The following is a 19,688-nucleotide window of genomic DNA, read 5'->3' as shown; positions in this document are numbered from 1 at the left end:
ACCGCACCATGAAGCCTGGTTCAATGTTGCTGAACCGCCACGAACTGCACAAAGATATTACTGACTATTAACTCCCCTCTTTGTCCAGTTTTGGCCCTAGAAACTGGTTTGTACAATTAAATCACCTGTTTACATCAGATCATATCCTTTTTCTAAACATTGTTGGTTATTATTTTAATATCACCCATGAATCATTGCCCAGAGTGCTCCATCTTGCTATGTGTGCTTATTCTGCGCTCTTTCCTCAGGGGTGTGTTTAGTGTAGTGTTTTTCTATTTAGTTATTCTTGATTTATTATAGTATATATTTTCATAGAACCTTGATTGGACCTTCCTTTATTTTGGACTGTTATACTTTGCTCTTTGGGTTGCTACTGAATCACATTGGCACCCCTCTCGAGAGTATGGCCTTCCCTCGGACCAGGTTACCACAAAAGGCAAAGGAGGTATAACTCTTATTGCTGCCGGTTTTACCTTTATGGTTCGGTTCACTTTTGGTTTTCTAGAAGTGTGAGAGCTGAGTAGGAACTTTAGCCTCTACTCATCCTTGTACTCCTGCAGGGCAGAAGTCAATTTGTCACAGATATGTCTTCCATTTTTAGGGAAGGTTGTTGAGAAGGCAGTGTCGCTGCAGCTTCAGGCTGATTCTAATCATCAGGATCGTCCCAGGAGCTATCAGTCACGCTTCAGAAACTTTAAAAGGGTTTATCGCCTAAAACATGACACAGAGAGCACCATGCTCCAGATGATGAATGGAATCCTCTGTATTACTGATGGTGGTGGTTGTGTGTTGACACTGTTGGATCTCTCAAGGCTATTTCACATGGTGAATCGGGAAACTGCTTTCCATCTTGTCTAGGTGTATGGGTATAGGGTCTGTGTCTTGCACTGGCTACAGTCTTTTCTCTCTGGCATATCTCAATCTGTTCAGATAGAGTCCTCCATCATCTCCCTTTCTCATGGGTTGATGGGTTCCCCCGGAGGTCCACACTATCACCATGATTGTCATTCTATACATAGTCCCATTGGGGCATCTGTTTGCCAGATGCAGCATATCTCTAGCCATCAGTATGCGGACAATACAGAACTCTATCTACCAGTGGCATTCCAGGGTGATGTACACCACCTGGGGGTGGATGGGTTGCCTCTTGGTTACTGAGGCTTAGATGAACATAGTTTTGTTCCAATTGAATTAAGCAATGACTGTATTTCTTCCTTTTGGACCAGAGAAATCCTCTAGTCAGGTGTAGTCCTTAAGTGTTCACATTTGCTGTAAACCGCATCTTACCCATCCTGGCTGATTCAGCACATTTTCTAGGGAAACTTTTCTCTTCCAGTCTGCGTGCATATGTTTTCACTAGGGCCGAGTTGGACCAGTGTTCATAACTTCACTTTGTCAAGCTCTTGCCCATGAGCCATGGCTTTTAGGTTCCCAGTTCCAGCGTTTGTATTATCAGACCGAAAAGGCAGCAATAGGTTTCTGTGGAGAAAATGTTTGATAAACAAATCTATGACATTGCATACTGTAGCAGGGAAAGATCAATCTAATACCTTTTGTTTGAAACTGAAAGTGGTTATTGAGGAAACATTGATGAATTTAGGCATTTCAATGGAGATGCTTCTGACGAACCCTTTGAAGGTAAAAAATATTTTGAAATGCAATGACTGGCAACAGACCATAAGCATTGTTCGACAATCAAAAATGGCTAACCAAATATATTTGTTTTAGAAATTCAACCCTGTTCTTGAAGTTTACCTGGAGAAATACCCTTCCCGGAACTTTAGAAATACATTTATGAGATTTCGATTTAATATCCTAAAAACAAATTACACTCTGAAAAGATGGAATCTCCTTAACTACACATGGGGTTGGTGTAGATATTGCAAAGAAGAAGGTACGGAAGAAACTCTGCTACATATATTACTTCTATGTCCTGCCCTACTCAAGCAACGTATATTATACTTTGAACAATTTATTCAGCATTTACATTGTGTCAACACAGAACTGTTGTGGTACCAGATAAGACTTAATAGCTCTACTGTTTTAAAGATAAGAGTTATTGCTTTTCTGAAGAATGTTTGTGACTTATCTTGAGTATCGCAAATGAATTCAGATGGAGTTGCTGTATGATATGATTTCTGGATTGTGATATATAATGTCGTTATTTACGTTAATCATGGTTTTAATATGTATGAATGATTTGATGATGATTTAACTGTTTTAAATTCTGTATCTTTCTTTGATGAACTATTTTGTAAAGGTTTATATGAACCACAAACAAATAAATAAAATAAAAAATAAATAGGTTTCTGTCTTGCATTTAATAAACCTCCTTGTAGGCCTCTGAAATCACCTGTTCATGCTGCAATCAGGCTTATGTTAGTTGCAAGAGAATACAATCATATAACACAGACCTTGATCATCTTGCATCGGCTGTCCTGGAGGCATGTGTTGCAATTAAGCTTGGTTGCCTGCATTACAAGGCAGCTTCCTTTTAGCAGCCTCCACCTTTTGGAATCTAAGCTTAAACAATTGGGAAGTAGAAGAGGTTCTTGCAGCAAAGAATTCCTTGAAATCCTACAGTTTAAGATAAGGACCTAGAAGCAGGTGTTTCCATGTTTCATTGCTCATCTGTTGTATAGCTTCCTGTTCCCTTACAGTTTGTACCATCAGTATTGTTATATAGAATATATATATATATATATATATATATATATATATATATATATATATATATATTTTAATTGTTTCCTCTGGATTTACTTATTTTGATGAGTGTGTTAAATTGCATGAAGGCATTGCAAGATGGAGAGATGATCTCTTGGAGGCGATCACTTTGTGAAAAATGCTAATTGCAAGCAGGCGACTACCAGCGTTTGCACTTAAGTGTTGCTGGTCCCCTGCATGCAATTTTCACCACTAACAAAGCAGAGTCTAGTTAGGGCGAATGCATGAATGTGTGTTAAGATGGATTTCTAGAATCTGGCCTGATGGAACCCTATTTATAGTGAACAGGGGAACTCTGAGAGGTTAGCCAAAACCCAAATCAAGGTAGAAATGGAGAGATTTCAGGGATATTCTCAGGAGAGTGTGAGTGTGGCCAGAGTTCCACAATGAGTTCACACAGTGAAGCACACAATAATTGAAATTAGGCAGGAATCTACAAAAATACTGTATTAATTCTAGGCCCAAAACACACACTAAAAAATGAAACAAGCGGGTGGTAACTGGTGTTAGGGAAAACAAGGGGGAAAATTGCCTCAGCAAAGTTCTCACCTCACCTTGGTATTGAGGAGTCAGTTGAGGAGACTCAAGGTCACCCTCAATGAAGCCATAAGAAGGGCTGCCGTGGAACAGGTCATGGAGAGATTCAGATTAATATGTCTCCCTTTCTGAACCCAGAAGCAGGGCTCCCATTTCATCCCTAAGGATGCAACCCTTCAGTCTATTTGTTTGGAGCAGCATGGGAGCCTTGCTAGGTCTTGCAAGGCCCTTAAATTGTTTCCCTTGCTGAGTCTTTCAACTTTGAAAGTACCAGACCATGAATCCAAAAACAAGTATGTTAGAGGAAGGTCCCACTGAGCTCTTTTGGGGCTCCTGAGGCGCTCCAATCATACTTTAGGCAGTTCCAAATAATCTCTCTCTCAGACCAACTGATTGTGGGGGATATGTGGATGACAAATGAAAAGTCACATCATCTTCCTTCCACAGGGTGTGGATATACCTCGCCATGAAGCTGCTGCCTGAGTCAGGCTCAACTTCTTCAGGAAATCTACCCCTGGTAAAAGGGTCCAGTAAAGCTAGAGTAACTGACTTGGCAGCTACTGTCTGATGTGGGTTGACATTAGGATACCTTGTGGTGTGATGAACAACCACTAGGATAATCGTATTGCCTGAGGATGTACAAGAGTTCAAGGACTAAAACGTTAGACTCTGTCTCCTCAAAAGGTGCACCCACTACTGGTAGCAGTGCTAGTGGATTTTGAATCCCTGTTCCACTTTTGTCAGAATGCTGACAAGAAGTGTTACCCCTGGAATGTTTTTTTATGGGACCCCCATCTTGCGCCAGCAGGATTGCATGGGTGGCCACTCTGGAGTTATCTTGATATCAAGATGAAGTGCCAGGAGAACGTCATGCATCAACTGCAGGAGGAAGAGTCACACATCTTGAGGAACCACCAACCTCTTATGGTCTCCTCTAGTGGGTTTTGTGGGCTTACACACTGGTAACTCACATTCGTGTTAGATCTTTTGCTAAACAGAAGGCTCGTCCTCCAATTGGAAGCAGGCCTTTAAAGCCATGGCCTTTTCTGTTGACCCTTACTAATTCCATCCCTCTTCTGCAAGCAAGCTTGACAGTGCAGTAGAGGGGCTCGTAGGAGTACAGAGTTTCTGACAATCCCTCTTCCTCGTCAGGTTCAGGGATTTGGCCATCTACCTCAACCTCAGTTGTAGGTATGTCAGGGGGAATATTTTCTTTCCCTCTTTCTTTGTGTTTTCTTTCTCCTCCCATAGCCGTAGTTTTCCCCTTTGGCTTAGCCTTGCCCTTAGACTTGGCTAAGACAGCCTGATTCTGAGACCTAGTGCTTCAGAGTCTGCAGAGTGTCTCTCAGGACCTATGTCTTGGAGTCTGTTCTCTGACCGAACATTTCTAGGAACGTTCCTCCTCACACTGACAGATGCCCTGTCCACTTCACTATTCACAGCTAAAATGACAGGCATTTCTGGTAAGATGAGAGAGGGACCATCAGTCAACTAAGTAGTCAGCAGAGGGGATCTGGCAAGAGCGTCTGGGTTTACCAATGTGGAATCTACCACAGTTGGACTGGGCAAAGTTTTCCGAATAGTAGAGGCACTTACACCAACTACCAGTACACTATCCTCAGTAAAATAATTTTAGGATGGGCAGGTATGGGAGCAGAAGAATTCCAGGTTTCAAGGAAATTAAATCTACTTGAGATCCTTCACCATAGGGCAAGATATTTATAGGGAGGGATACGCCTGTGATTATCTCTTTCTCTTCATGAAAAAAAGCCATATTCACAGAGTGGACCCCCATGGTCTTACCCATACATCTGGGGCCCCCCTCACACATGGTCGCTAGCTAAACAGGCTACATACTGTGTATGTAGGGAAGCTTAGAGTGTCCACTCGCATGCTTGGGATAGGTAGCCCCACTACCCTTTCCATGCTCCTGTGACTTATTCCCCTTATGAAACCTTTTGTGGGCCGTATGGGAATACGTTTAATCAGTAGACCCACCTTCTTTCTCTTTTTTGCTTTTTCCACTCATCATGCTTTCCAGAAGCAGGTTCATACTTATGGGACACTCTATGGGAACCACAAAGATCAGCAGTAAGGGCCAGCTTCTTAGGATCTAACTCCTTTGAATCTGCCAAATGCTGCTTAAGCTCAGGTGAACAAGAGGCACAAAAGAATTCAAGCATGGCTAAGTTGATCATGCCTTCAAAAGTGTCTACTTTATGGTCTTCTACTCAGCCACTTAAATCCTTCAAGGAATCTGCCACAAAAGACACCTGGGTATTATCTTTCTTTTGCATGCTTTGAACCTCTTTAGGTATTGGGCAGGAGTCTTCCCAAACTTCAAGAGGAGAGCCTGCTTTGACTTATGAAAGTCTTTTCTGTCAGGCTTAGACATATCCATAATGGAACTGCAGCTGTAATGGGGTAGTCTGCTGAGCAACCAGGCAATCTCATCAGGCTCACCTTCTTATATAATTGTCTTCATCATACATACTGAACAGATCCCTGGGACATGTTGGATGAGAAGAGGATCCAGAACCACACCCAGAACCTCTGGAGGATCCTTGAGACCTATGTAGTCTGGCCAACTCCAACCGGTGATCCCTATCTTTCTGCCCCTCTATGCTATCAATATCAGTTACCACAATCCCAATGCTTCTGCTGGGACCTGCCCCAATATCTGTGGTAACACCACTTAGTGGCATAGGAACAATGCTAGATTCCTGGTGATTTAGCATTTTATGTATCAAATTAGCCTTTAAACCAACTTTTTTAAATGTTCTACTTTGGGTCCTCCAATAGTAGATATTGTGAATGTTTCCATATTTAACAAGTAGAATTTCTGGGTAAATTGTCATTTCTTTGATATGTTTTTCTTTTTTCTTTAAATTATTTTAACAAAAAAGTAGGTACCTGTTTTATCAACTACTAAATTCAAATCACAGTGTTCTGTGTAAGATGACGTCACCACGCTCCCCTGGGCGTGATGTCCTGACACCTGGGGTTGCCATGGCTACAGTACAAACATTGTGTCCAGTGCCGACATGTGCGCGGACCTCGTATCAGGTCAGTAATATACATGGCTGGAAAGCTATCTTGCACCCAGCGAACACCACGCTCATTTTACAGCTTTTACATCAGATTTCAATCGCCATATATTTAGGATCCCGCAGCAATAACTAGAAGATAGCATTCACCACAGCCCAGGTAAGGGCCTCTCTATTCTGCCTTCACTCCTGACAACCGCTTACCACATTTTTTAAAGCTACAATCTTATAATAACAGATATACATAAACAGCATGTTAAGGTATTGTTACTGTTCATTTTCCATTACCATCACACACAATGATATTATTTATCATATCACTAAAACCACCACATTTTTACTTATGTGTGCTTTTTTCTTTCTCTTTGCTCCACATCTGCCCACATTTCTTTATGTATGCTTTCTTATACCCGTCCATGTATCATTTATGTTACGTTTATCAATATGTACATGCTGGTATCATATAGAGCTCAGCCCTGAAGATGGAACATGGTTCTCAAATGCATTGGCAAATGAGTTTGGAAGGCTGAGAATGTTCATTTCTTTGCCTCTATGAAATATGATTACATTTTTGATTTGGGCATTTTACGGACGGCAGCAATGGATTAATTTCTTTACTCTCTGATTAATACAGAGCAAAGTATATGAATGTAGCAGCTTCTTTCAGAAGAGCATACTGATGGTGTCTGGAAAACCCAGTGGTTCCACTGGGTAATCTATTCAAAATAATAATTGCTGCCACCAGCTAGTCTTTAGGCACATATGCAAGTAACCAAAAATCCCAAGGGTAAAAAGCTTGGGTGATGCAAAAGTATCCCCATTGCACTTCTTTGTAAGATGCTGTGTGCACTGTTAAAAAGTTACAAAAGTATAAAACATAGTTTCCCAGTACTGACAGCCTGAAGGATTGATCATTTTCTCTTAACAAAATGAGCAAAAAGCCAGGGGAGTGAAGCTAAATGCTTCACTCCCCTGTAAAAAGTCACCACTGCTTCAAAAACAAAAGCAAAACGTTTGTGGGCCCATAGAACTATTTACCGTTTTTGCAATTTTTAATCTTCACTTGGTGAGAAATAAAACGCTGCCTGCAAATTGTGCTTTGCGGGTGACGTTTTATAATGGATTCAAATGGAATCCGCCTGCCCTTTAGCATGTGCTAAACCAAGGCACATCCCATTGGAATACTTTGGTTTCACACCAGCCTGAAAATCTGACCCAGGTGTAAAACCGAGTGCTGTCCCAAGAAGGGTAAAGAAAGAAAAGCGGAGATGCAAACATCGCTCTGCTGCCCCCTATGCCTTGGAAAGCGACAAAAAAACTGATGTAGCGCAAAATGAACGTATAAAAGGCACTTTTATGCTTTCAGTTTACACACCACTCATTCGAAAATGACCCCTTGAGAGTTTTAGCGTCTCCGTACTATTTTTATGGGGGATTCCATGGCTACCACGATGGATCGTGGGAAGGAGTGAAAATTCACTCGCCACGTTTTGACGCTCTATGCAGGCAATCCACATCCCTCACTTTTTGATGTAGGTGATAGAATACTGAATCTGTATGGATTCTACTCTCCTTTTTCCACGTGCAAAGGGCATCCCATAGGGATACATGGGAATGGCATCCACCGTGTTTCTTCTTGTCGACCGTCATTGCTCACGACTACAGTTTGCAAATGCATGCACAGCGGTGGTTCTAGTGCATTCACTGCATGAGGCCGTGTGTGGTATGGAAACCCAAGAAATGCACAGGTGTCCATGCAGTGAATGACGAAAATGCATTGAAGGGGTGGTGACTGTGAATGGTTTGGCATTAAGAAAGTGAGGGGCTTGATATACTGCTTGCGGGGTTCTGGTTGTAACTAACTCGTTGCAGTTTGTTTTTCTTACTTTTGTATCATGTTACAGGTGATGGATTGTGATACATGATTTTTGTTTAATGGTTGTTTTTATATTTTTGTATAGCGCTCTATTAAAAATAACTGGTGATGCATTTAATACAATTTTAAAACATAAATCGTCCCTTTTGATTGTTATTTAGGAATGAAGGGATGTTTCTGGGGCTGTCTTTACTGTAGCAATATTAGAAATAGTCATTTTTTTGATTCGCTGGTCAAATGGGTGAATTGTACCTTGAAAGGGTCAATAAATCGTGTATTTATCATTGAACCAGTTTACAAAGGTTGGGAAGATGAGCTAAGGCTACCGGCACATAGGGTTACACAGAGTGGATGGAGCACTGTAGAGGTAATGAAAGATACATTTTTGTGTATGGCGTAGCTTTGGATCTAGAAAGAGGACTGTAAAATATTATCTTTTCTTTTTAGTAAGTTGGGCATGTTTTTTAGTTTACTCAAAGTTCCTTTGCATCTTTTCTTTTATTGAACTCTCCCTTCTCATTACTGCCCATTAATGCCATGCCGTTTCTTTCATTTGTTTTTCTTTTCTTTCAATTATTTTTATAACATAGCTCTGTGTAAATGAAAATTTCAATCGAAGTAAACATTCAATATTTGTGTATGTGAATGAAAATTTTAGGGGATTTGGGCCATGGGAAAAAGACATGCAGGTCACATTTCAACCAAACAATAAATACTGTAAATTGGCCATTTTATGAAGGGGTATATTGGATGATCTTGTACACTTCATTGGCTATGTATCTATTTTTGCAACCGTGTGACATATGATCAGGTATGCATGGTGCAAATCTTAACCCTTGTGTCTGTGACAGTGTTGGACTGGTTGCTTCTGGCACCATACAGATCCACTCAGTAATGCTCAGTCTCCTATCAGTGATATGTATACAGTGACAACTCCCCAAATTTTCACTACAAAGCCTGTTTGGCAAGCTCGTCCCAGTCTTAGCCGTTCAGCTATGAAATCGATCATTGGGACTCTCATCACTTTCAAGCTGTGCTCTAATGTCCTCCCATCAATGTCTCCTCTAACCAGGTTTCCCAAGAGCCGACACCATCGTACATGACCCAGACCCAACCAGTTAGTGCGCAGGACTACAGATCGATCGGCCGCCATGAACCCAGGGCTTGCGAGACTCCAGACCGCCTGTGCATGTCAGAGCCTGTAGGACATGGTAAGAGTTGAACCTGTTCTAAATTTTGATACTCGTTCTTTTCGCAAATAAATGATCTTATTGGAAACATACACAAGAGAAATAATAGCCATGAGCATACAATGTAAGATATTCATACGTTTGACCTGAGATATTGTCAAAAGCTCCTGATAGCTAGGACCCTTTAACTCTAAATTCCATCCTGGTCCATTGCAGTACCTTCACCAAGCATCTTATATTGGTGCAAATACATCCCATTGCCCTTATGTTTGATGTACTATTACTTCTTTTTATTATGATGTCCATGTTACCTGTATTTACTGTGTTTTCACTTTTAATAATATAGCAGCCCACCACTCTCTCACTGCAATCGGGTGATCTATTAGGACAAAGAGTACAACCCCAGGCACCACCCCTCTCTGTTGGTCCAAGACTTTGACACTGGAGATAGCTCCCATTATAAAATAGTATGCATATGTATAACAATATCGGTCCATAAACAATAGGAGGGCTGGGCAAGTAGGGCTCACATGGATTTTATTCAGACTTCTTTTGCTGCATTGCGGGCATGGGGACTCACCTATTAATACCCATTTGTTGAGTTTAACAGGTGAGCAATATGAATCCCAACCCCTAGTGTAGTGCTACAGTTCCCAACGTGCCGATATTGACCATTCATGCGTTGCGGAAGGGGGCAAAGCCGGTGTATTGTGTATTGTTACCTCATTCAGCCATCTCACTTCAGACATCACATTGTTTTAGCTATGAGGTTGCGCTTAAGTGCCATCTGTAAACTAAAGCTATTGCCCTGGATTAAAGACAGGAGGCAGATGAGATGGGAGTAGGGGCACACAGATGAGATGTGAGTAGGGGCACGCAGCTGAGATGTGAGTAGGGGCAAACAGATGAGATGTGAGTAGGGGCACACATATGAAATGGCATTAGGAGCACACAGCTGAGATGGGATTAGGGGCACACAGATGAGATGTGAGTAGGGGCACACATATGAGATGGCATTAGGAGCACACAGCTGAGATGGGATTAGGGCCACACAGATGAGATGTGAGTTGGGGCACACAGCTGAGATGGGAGTAGGGGCACACAGCTGAGATGGGAGTAGGGGCACACAGCTGCGATGTGCGTAGGGGCACACAGCTGAAATGGGAGTAGGGGCACACAGATGAGATGTGAGTAGGGGCACTCAGATGAGATGTGAGTAGGTGCACGCAGCTGAGATGTGAGTAGGGGCACGCAGATGAGATGTGAGTAGGGGCACACATATGAGATGGCATTAGGAGCACACAGCTGAGATGGGAGAAGTGGCACACAGCTGAGATGTGCGTAGGGGCACACAGCTTGTGGGTGTTGTTTAGTTAGTTACCCACCCATTGACTGCCCATGGCCTGCGAAAACCCTATGGGCATTCCCACATCACTACCTGCCTCTCCCCGTCCAAACCACATCCCCATGGGCTCTCTTTCGTTAGCTAGTTCTATCAAGTAGAAGTATCACATTTTGTGATGTAAAGGCCTGCAAGTATTATTTCATAGCAGTCTTCTAAAGGTTAATGGCTTAATAGCAGCTGTAAATGCACCACTGGTGTAATAACATTTCTTAACCAAGTGTACTTTCAGCCATTTGATTTATAAGCACTAAAGTCATATTAAAAACAAGCATTGACAAATCCAACAGTTTATGCTTCTGCATAGTTAGCAGAGAAGCATTTGCCAGGCTCTTCTATCAAATGCTCAGGTACTCACACACGTTTTCAGACTTTGCCATCTCATGGCCATGTAGTACCACCATGGCAGTGTCTGGTAAATGCCTATCCCATTACTACACAAAGTGCAAACCTATTGGCTTTGCCTGGCTTGTTTTATTACGTTTACACGACATGGTTCCCATTTTCAACACAGAAGATTCGACCAGTTCAGGCAATCAATCCTGAACTGGTCGATTCTTCTGTGTTGAAAAGGGTAAGATTGGAATGAACAGCTCCAAAATGCAATAGTTTGCAAATTAAAAAAGTTGAAGCCTCAATAGATATACACAAATACCGAAAGCAGCTCAATCTTGCAACTCTTTATTCACACATGGTAAAATATGAGCATAATATGGTTTGAAAATAAATGTGTAGCTATTCATACACTCCAAAGAATGGAACTTTCTTAAATGCAACAGTTAGGGTTTTGATACCTTTTATATGCTGAGATGGGATGGTACATGATGCATGAGCTTTCAACGTCACCTGATCTTTATCAGATGGTAAAAAGCAACAATCAGGGAAAGGAAGCAGTAATGACAGTTTTACTTCCATTGCTGGTATGCAAGGAATGTAGTGCTGTGCTCGTCTCATGTACCAGCTATAGATCCACATTACAGAACCATTCATTTGCAGGCATAGCCATTAGAGTTGTCCCACTGCTGTAATGATACTTTTCAAACAGCACTTTACACTGCTATGCCTTGTGAAATATCAATTTTTAGATTTGGGCCAATGCTGTGTGACTTCTATGTCTTGACAATGAAATATACGTACCGGTACCTACATGAAGCCGAAGGTTTACCAGTGTTCCCATGGCATGATACCTGTTGGGCTAAGCTTCAAGATTCACCAGAGGGAGACATGAAACTTGCGTCCGTTTTCAAACCTGTGTTCTTTAGGTTAAGCCTCTTCAAAAATGGAGTTCCCATGATCTTCTTTGCTTTGTGTTTGGGATTTCTCCTTTTAACATAAAAACAGAGATGTTATCCAGCACCCATCTTGTTATATTATCAAAACTAATAACACACACAGGTCACCCAAGGACATCATGGCGTGAGCAAAACACACAATAGGCTAATGAAGGATGTTACAGCCAGCCTAGAATGCCCAGGTTTTCAGAAGACGGCGAAACTAAAAGTGATTCTCCATGCGCCCGAGGGCAATAGGCAAGTCGTGCCACAGCTGAAATACTGCAGCGACTGAGAAGGCACGGCCTCCGATCTTAGAAAATCAGAATTTAGGGATAACCACTAGGAGTGCACTTCTCGAGCGGGAGTCCCAAGCCGGAACATAAGGTTGAAATGTTACTTGTAAATAGTCAGCTCCCTGACAGTAGAAGGCTCTACCAACCAAGCATAGAGATTTCGAATGAATCCTCTTGGCTACTGGGAGCAAATGGAGGGACCAAAGTACTGGACTAATATGAGATGTGTAGGGCGTGGAAGTAGGCACCCTGACAGCCAGATTTTGGAGAAGCTGCAACCGATGTATCAGCCCAAGTGGTTGAGCCAAAAACAGAGCATTACAATAGTCGATACGGCTGATCACAGCTGAAGCAACGAACAGAGTGTGCAAGTGAGTAGGTAGATAGGGCAGCACCCCCCAAAGTACACGCAATAAAAAGTGACCAGTTTTACATACTACACTCACCAGAGCCATCATGGAAAGTGAGGCAGAGAGATAGACTCCTAGGATTTTTACCACCATCACATGAGCTGGAGCATCGCCTAAAGCAGTGGGCCAAAAAGGAGACCAAATTGCAGAATCAGACATGGACCCCACTACCAAGACCTCCATAGTGTCCCTGTTCAGTTTCAGCCAGTTGCTGCTCATAGAGCCCCTCATGGCAGCCAGGAACTCACAAAACCGTAAGGACAACTCAGACCGGTCAAGATCTAATCGGACCAGTATCTGGGTGTCGTCGGCATATGAGTAGTGTCGGAAGCCGTGGGAGTGAATGAGACATATCAATGACTAGATGTTAAATACCATTGGGGACAAGGCGGATCCCTTAGGGACACCACAAGAAAGTGAATGGGAAGCAGAACCAAAAGGAGGTAGAGAGAGTGATTGAGCTGTACCAGTCAAAAAAGAGGAGAACCAATCCAGGACTGCACCAGGGAGACCGGCAGATGATATGCAGGATCGAAGGATGGAGTGAATGACCACGTTGAATACCGCTGAAAGATCTGACAATATCAGGGCTCCTACTCCACCCTTATCAAAGAGCATGGCGAGATCATCAACCACTGTTCCAGGACACTCTCTGTTCCACATCCAGACCAGAACCTTGACTGGAAGGGGTCAAAGAAGTAAGAAGATTCAAGAAAGGAAGAGAGAAGAGGGGAGACCAGTGATTCTAGAACTTCCATACGAAACGGTAGAAGAGACATGGGACGATAGTTAGCAAGACTAGCAGCATCAAGTGATGTTTTTTTAAAGAGAGGAATGACAGTGACCTGCTTAAGTTCCTTGGGAATAAAGCCACATTGGCAAGAGAGAGTACCAGCTGCTGTAACCCAAGGAATAATAGCAGGCATAATATCCTTAAGTACCGTAAGAGTAACCGGATCAGAGGGGCAGCCAACTTCAGTTGGCTTACCACCCTGGATACTGCTTCCATGGAAAATACAGGCAAGTGAGACCATATCTGGGAACCTGGGGTTGTAGAGTGAACTGCATTCGAATCAGTAATCCTTAAAGCATTAGTTCTAATGAAGTTACGTCTGTCAATAATCTTAGTTTTAAAAAACTCAGAGAGTGAATCACAGAGAGTTTGAGTAGGCTTCACACAAGGTGTGAAGCGAGTGGCAGAAGTAAAGGATTTGACTACCAAAAACAGATCTTTCGATTGAGTGCTGATTCCACTTTGTCCATAAAAAAAGACTGTTTCGCAACTCGAATGGCTACATGATATTCACGAGTAAGGTGCTGATAGACGCCTTCTCATTGTGACTATAGGACAGCCGCCATTTACGTTCGGCCTGCCTTACTTTCAACCTGGTTATTTTCAACCCCTTCAAGGGGGCTAGCAGATCAGCAGCATCCCACAAGGTTTCAGATAGAGAGAATAGATCCAGTACTGCAGTGTTCCGACATGTCTCATTAATAAAAGATGCCATATGAGCTAGATTTGTTGTCTGCCAATTGCGTTTCATAGCAATGGTGGGGCTATCTTTAGGTACAGGACATGGATAAAAGATTTCTAAAGGTACTAGGAAATGATCAGACAACAGCATTTGTCTAACTGGAGCCACAACAATAGCAGAATGTGCGGCAAAAGGGATCTCCTACTGGTGCTTCTATGGTATGTTTTTGTAGGTACATTCATTCACTCAGTTCCTGGAAATCTTCACCTTGTACTTTCTCTGTGGGATTTCCTTGCATGGCATGAATTACACAATGTTAAATGATTTGCAGATGTAAGTCCCTTGAATCTATATCATTCATTCTGTGGAGTTATCATAGATTCAGTGCAGATGTGTTGGACGGATTTGCATCTCATAATATTGAAAGTCTATGTTTCAGGTGCCATTGGCTCTTTATCCATCAGAAATGCTGTACTGTTCAAGGACTAGATGTGTTGGTTGACTTCATGCACAACATACACACCATCTTGATCCTTAAAACAGAAACACCAGTGGGGACACCACCTTACGCAGAACAGGCACACGCTAAAGGACACGTCAATTCTGGTGTTAACTAGTGACAGACAGGCTCAGGTGCTTTCTCTAGATATTTTTAGATGTTTTGCTCAATTATTGTGAATCGAGCCCTTGGTGTTACCCTTGAGACCTTGCTTTTAGCAATCAGTGAGTCAGCCCACCCCCACCTGTGTGGTATCATTAAGTGGCCATCATTTAAGCATACTCCCTTCGCTCCTTGATCATACCCGATACCACTTTTCTTAGGAAGCTTCATGAAATACGTTGAGTTTTGAACTTCTGAAATGCCCGTCTTAGTATATCATTGTGGGCACTTTATTAATTGTCTGTATTGTGCTGCATCACAGTTGTATCCTATTGACTCATGTCGAGCCTCTCCTCATTGGCCATCATTCAGGGATTATTTAAATGCAGGCAGGATGGATGCTCAGTGGTTGTGCACAGTGGATGTGCCTAAGGCAAGACCTTCTTGCTGATCCTGACCTAAAACCCTGGTTCTGACCAACCATCTCCAGCATCAAAACATGTAATATACTCTTCAGAAATGTTAAGGGAACTTTATAAATGGACAGCATCATTAGCTCCTGCAATCATTAATTGTACTGAGGTCTTAGGTATCTTAGGTATTGAAGGCACGCGTCCCCAGCCAGCACGATCCTCCCCACAATGAGAGACAATGAAGGACTCTCCCAAATCGGGAATAAGGCCAAGACAGAGTGCGGGTGAGCTTAAATGGGAGTTTATCAATGAGAATACGGCATGCAAAGAACTCTGCAAACTCCGAGAGCGCTCTGTCTGACAATAGCAAAGACAGGCGTATATATTTACAAAAAACGTCATAAAAACCTACACACTATAGGGGGCACAAGTTCAATGGGAATGGGTGGCGACGACTAACTATAGGTGCTGCTGCGATGTGGTTGGCCGTGGCTGGAGAACGTCACTGGGCAGCCTCGTGGGTTGGGCAGGGCCTGGCAGGTTGGCAGAGTTCATCCGGGCGGTGTTGTTGTGCCATCGCGGCCAGTGTCAGAGATGAATGTCTTTTCCTGACTTATTTGCCCTAGGCCATGCACACCGCAGTCATTCAGCCATTTCAGTATTATCTTCTTTAGTAAATCTTCCAATAGGTTATTCTACAGGTTAACGCAACACAGGAGGAATGTACCTTGTGAGGGGTCTGGCGGTAATACGTCAGGACGTGGTTACCAAAGTCCTGTTGACCGGGGCCATAGGTCGAGGTGCTAAGCTTCAGGGCCTGGGACGGGCGGTACAGGTCTTTCTGTCTTGTTAGAAGTTGTTATGGATGTGCCGCTGTGTGTTGTCAAAGTGTTGGGTGTCCTGATTGCACAGGGCCATAGGTCTGAGATGATCCGGTGGGTTATGGGGTTTACGAGGGGGGCGCCTTTGGAAGTGGGTGTTCAGGCAGAGGTTTACTGCTGTGCTGTAAATAATGCAGGTGGCGGGCCGTGGCCTTGGGTGCTGCAGAGGGGGCTACAAATCTTTGAAGCGGCTCCAGTCTGGTTGGGGGAGGCGGAGTAGCGCAGCGCGGGCCTCGGCTCTCATGTCTTTGGCAGCCTTTGCAGGGTGGGAGGGGGAATGGCCTTGCATGCATTTCACAAAGGTATCTCCCTCGTGTGTTGCCGATTTTAGGTAAAAACATCACAAACATTTGAACACTCTATAATACTTATTCAAATCATTTTAAAACATGCATTTAAACTTTGCTGGATGTGTCTCGATTATACCCAGTCTGAGCACCTTATTTGTACACTATGTTTTAACAACTACAGTATTTAGTTATTTGCATATACATTTGCAGTGAGTGAGGTAGTATCGGGGTTGGTGGGGTGCATAGAAAGTAGCTCGCCACTGTACGTGGCGGAGGTGGCACGTGAGGGGCTTAGACATACACGTGTGACAAGTGCATTCTCGCACACTCTTCACATGTGCCCGTGGTATGGTTACATTTGTTTTCTTGTGTACCCTCGCAGCATCAGTTCAGTTGTGGCGCGGGACCGCGGGGTGTAGGGCTTTCGATGATACTTATGAAGAATAATCCCCCGGAAATGCTTTTATCATTTGCACACCACTGCAGGGGTGTGGGTCCATCACGGCTGGTGTCATGTACGATAATTACACAATTTCACAGGTTTCTTTTAGTAAGAGTGGTTGTACGGAGAGGATGCATGTGTTAAAAGTGGTTTCTTACATTCATATTCGGGTACCTGTCTGCTTTCAGCAGATGCCCATTCTACAGATCTTCCCATCGCCCAGGCCTTGCTGACCGGGTCATTGTGGGAGCAGCGATACACTGCGGAAGGTGAACTGTTACAATGTTAATGTATTACGCTAGATCATGCCCGTCTTGTTCGTGGGAACGGGCTTGCAGCGGATCTGCCATGGTGCTGCGGAGACAAGGAGGACTGAAACTTTCTGAAGGTGGGGGCCGCGCTACAGCGCGCTGAGCTCACACCATCTCTAGCAGACAAAAAATGGTTTCTGAGGCCTAGCTAAATTTAATACGTGCGGGCAATGTCTTCAGCAGGTGAGCCATCCACCACCTGGGCCCTGGTGGTAAGGAGGGGACGCCTGATGAGCCATGGCCCTCACCTGGGGTGGAGATGCAGGCCAGGGGGGGGGTCCCTTGGACCACCCCTCCCCTACAGTATCTAATCGTCTGCCCCTCCTTGTGCCATTAGACAGTGTTAAAAAACAACAACTATACTTTCATTTACAAATGAAATCAGCACTGATAAAAATTGTAGACCTGTAACAAATCTCAAGTTGGATCTTTTATTTGTAACACAATCATGGTTAGACAAAAATGCTGCACCTATTTTGGATGAGTTGGCGCCTGCCAGTTATAAAATGGATAATGTGCCATTGGAAAATAGACAAGGCAATGCCATGACTGTAGTCTAAAGAGGTCACTTCCACACCAAACACATTGAGCACCATTCAATACCACACAGTGAAACAACACTCTTGCAGATTATAATCTAGCATAATATAATGTATACTTTTGTACATCCACCTGGGCCTCTTGGATAGTTTGTAAATTGATTGCACAATATGGTCACATACCTAACCCTCAAATGTACACATCATTATATTTTGAGAGACTTAAATACTTGGACAACTGGTCCTGGGTGTCTGAACCCTTGTGAATAATTTGGCCTCTCTTCACTATGAACAAATGCTTAAAAATGCTACTTCTATAAGAGGCCATCTGCTTGATCTGACTTTCTAAAAGATATGAAACATACGCTGGACACTCCAAAATCCAGTGGGATACTCAGACTACTGAAATATCCCTTGTGTTTTGCCAGGTCCTGACACCCGTCCCAGCTGTTGTCCTTCCATCAATATGGTTGAAACCATCGGAAAAACGTAATAACACTACCTTGGATAACATGCTTGGGGAAAGTGAGCCCCATATTAATTGGTATTTGGACGATCATGATCCACAACAATGAGTTAAACGTGTCTAGATATATGTTTCAATATCATACTCCCTCTCAAGAATAGTAAACTAAATGGGTTATTCAAAAAATTATAGTATACAGGTAACTAGGAAGGTAAGCTAAGAGAAAATGGAGAAACACTCTATCTAGATGTAGATCAGTTAAATAGTTTGGTGATAGCTGTAAATTATACAATTAATATGTTTAGAAAAGTTCTGTTTTCGTAAACGGATATCAACCAAGCAGACCATCCTCAGAGAGAATTGTTTTATACCATTCAAGAATTGAACATTCTATGAGTGTATTCATCTGAACCTTTGCCATCACAGCGCTTATGGGATTACCTTTCATCTTCCTTTACCCCAAGAAATGAACTTATTTTTTGGGGAAACTAATTTACAGCAAGTACATAGTGAGGAGAATCTGAAAAAAACCTCTGATAGACAAACAAGCTGAGTTAACTCCCTTCACAAGACATAGTTTTATTATCTTAACACAATCAGTGATGAAGTCTGGGTCAGCAATAAATGTGCTCACTCCTTCCCTGTTTAAGGATTTGCTCCTAACGTAGTCATTGACAGGTAACGTCTATCTTCTTATCAAATGGACCTCTGAACAAAGGGATAATTCATCCAATTTGGAAAAAATCTATGGTCACACTACTTTTAAAAAGAATTGATAAAATAATATCAACTTCTCTATCCTTCTGTTTTTGGCTATGATTCTTGAAAAGGATGGTCAATGCTCAATATCAACTTCATGTTCAATGAAATCATGTAGCAAGTTCATATAAAATTGCATTTCTGCCAGCCCATGGGACAGAGTTCACACATCGATCCTAGAGAATTTAATAGAGGCAGGCAATAGAATTACGTCCATGGTGTTGGTGCTCCTAAATTAATCTCTGCCTTGGACACCGTGGCCTGGGCCACACTTCTGAATAGGTTGAAATAAATTGGTGTGGTATGGATGGCAATAGAATTGCATGCATCCTTTCTAGCAGCTATCTCGCTACCTCCTTATGGGCAAATGTTTCATTTACAATCTTGAGCAGTCCTTCAGGGTTCCTATTTGTCCCCTCACTTTTTTAATATGTATATGCATACTCTAATGCAGTTGAACAATAACTTGGGAGTTCAGTCATGTAATTATGCAGGCGATGCTCAACTGCTTTCTAATTTATCTGTGTCAAACACATCTGACAGTGCTTTTCAGACCTGTCTAAAAGCTGTTAAATGATGGATGAAGCATATTTCTTTTTTAAATATTGAAACTTGTTACAAATGCAATTTTTAATTTATTTATTTATTTAATTAATGTGATACAGTCTATTTAATAAACTTTACACATATTGATAACTAAACACATATATAAAATAAGCTTCAAACAAACAAAATAGTAGCAATATAGCAATATG

General features: G+C 42.5%; 1 protein-coding gene across 1 annotated transcript in view; it reads left to right on the top strand.

Moving 5' to 3' along the window:
- NEK11 (NIMA related kinase 11) overlaps positions 1-19,688 on the top strand; it is a 1,698,151-nt gene that overhangs the window by 1,179,481 nt on the left and 498,982 nt on the right. The window contains exon 12 of the mRNA XM_069648723.1: positions 9,260-9,398. Coding sequence (XP_069504824.1) covers positions 9,260-9,398 — 139 coding nt within the window. The remainder of the gene's footprint in view (positions 1-9,259; positions 9,399-19,688) is intronic.

Source organism: Ambystoma mexicanum, chromosome 2q (assembly GCF_040938575.1).
Source record: "Ambystoma mexicanum isolate Mex_15411 chromosome 2q, UKY_AmexF1_1, whole genome shotgun sequence".
In the NCBI taxonomy this organism is placed as follows: Eukaryota; Metazoa; Chordata; class Amphibia; order Caudata; family Ambystomatidae; genus Ambystoma; species Ambystoma mexicanum.
Note: the sequence above shows the minus strand (reverse complement) of the source record. Positions and strands in the feature narration are given on the sequence as shown.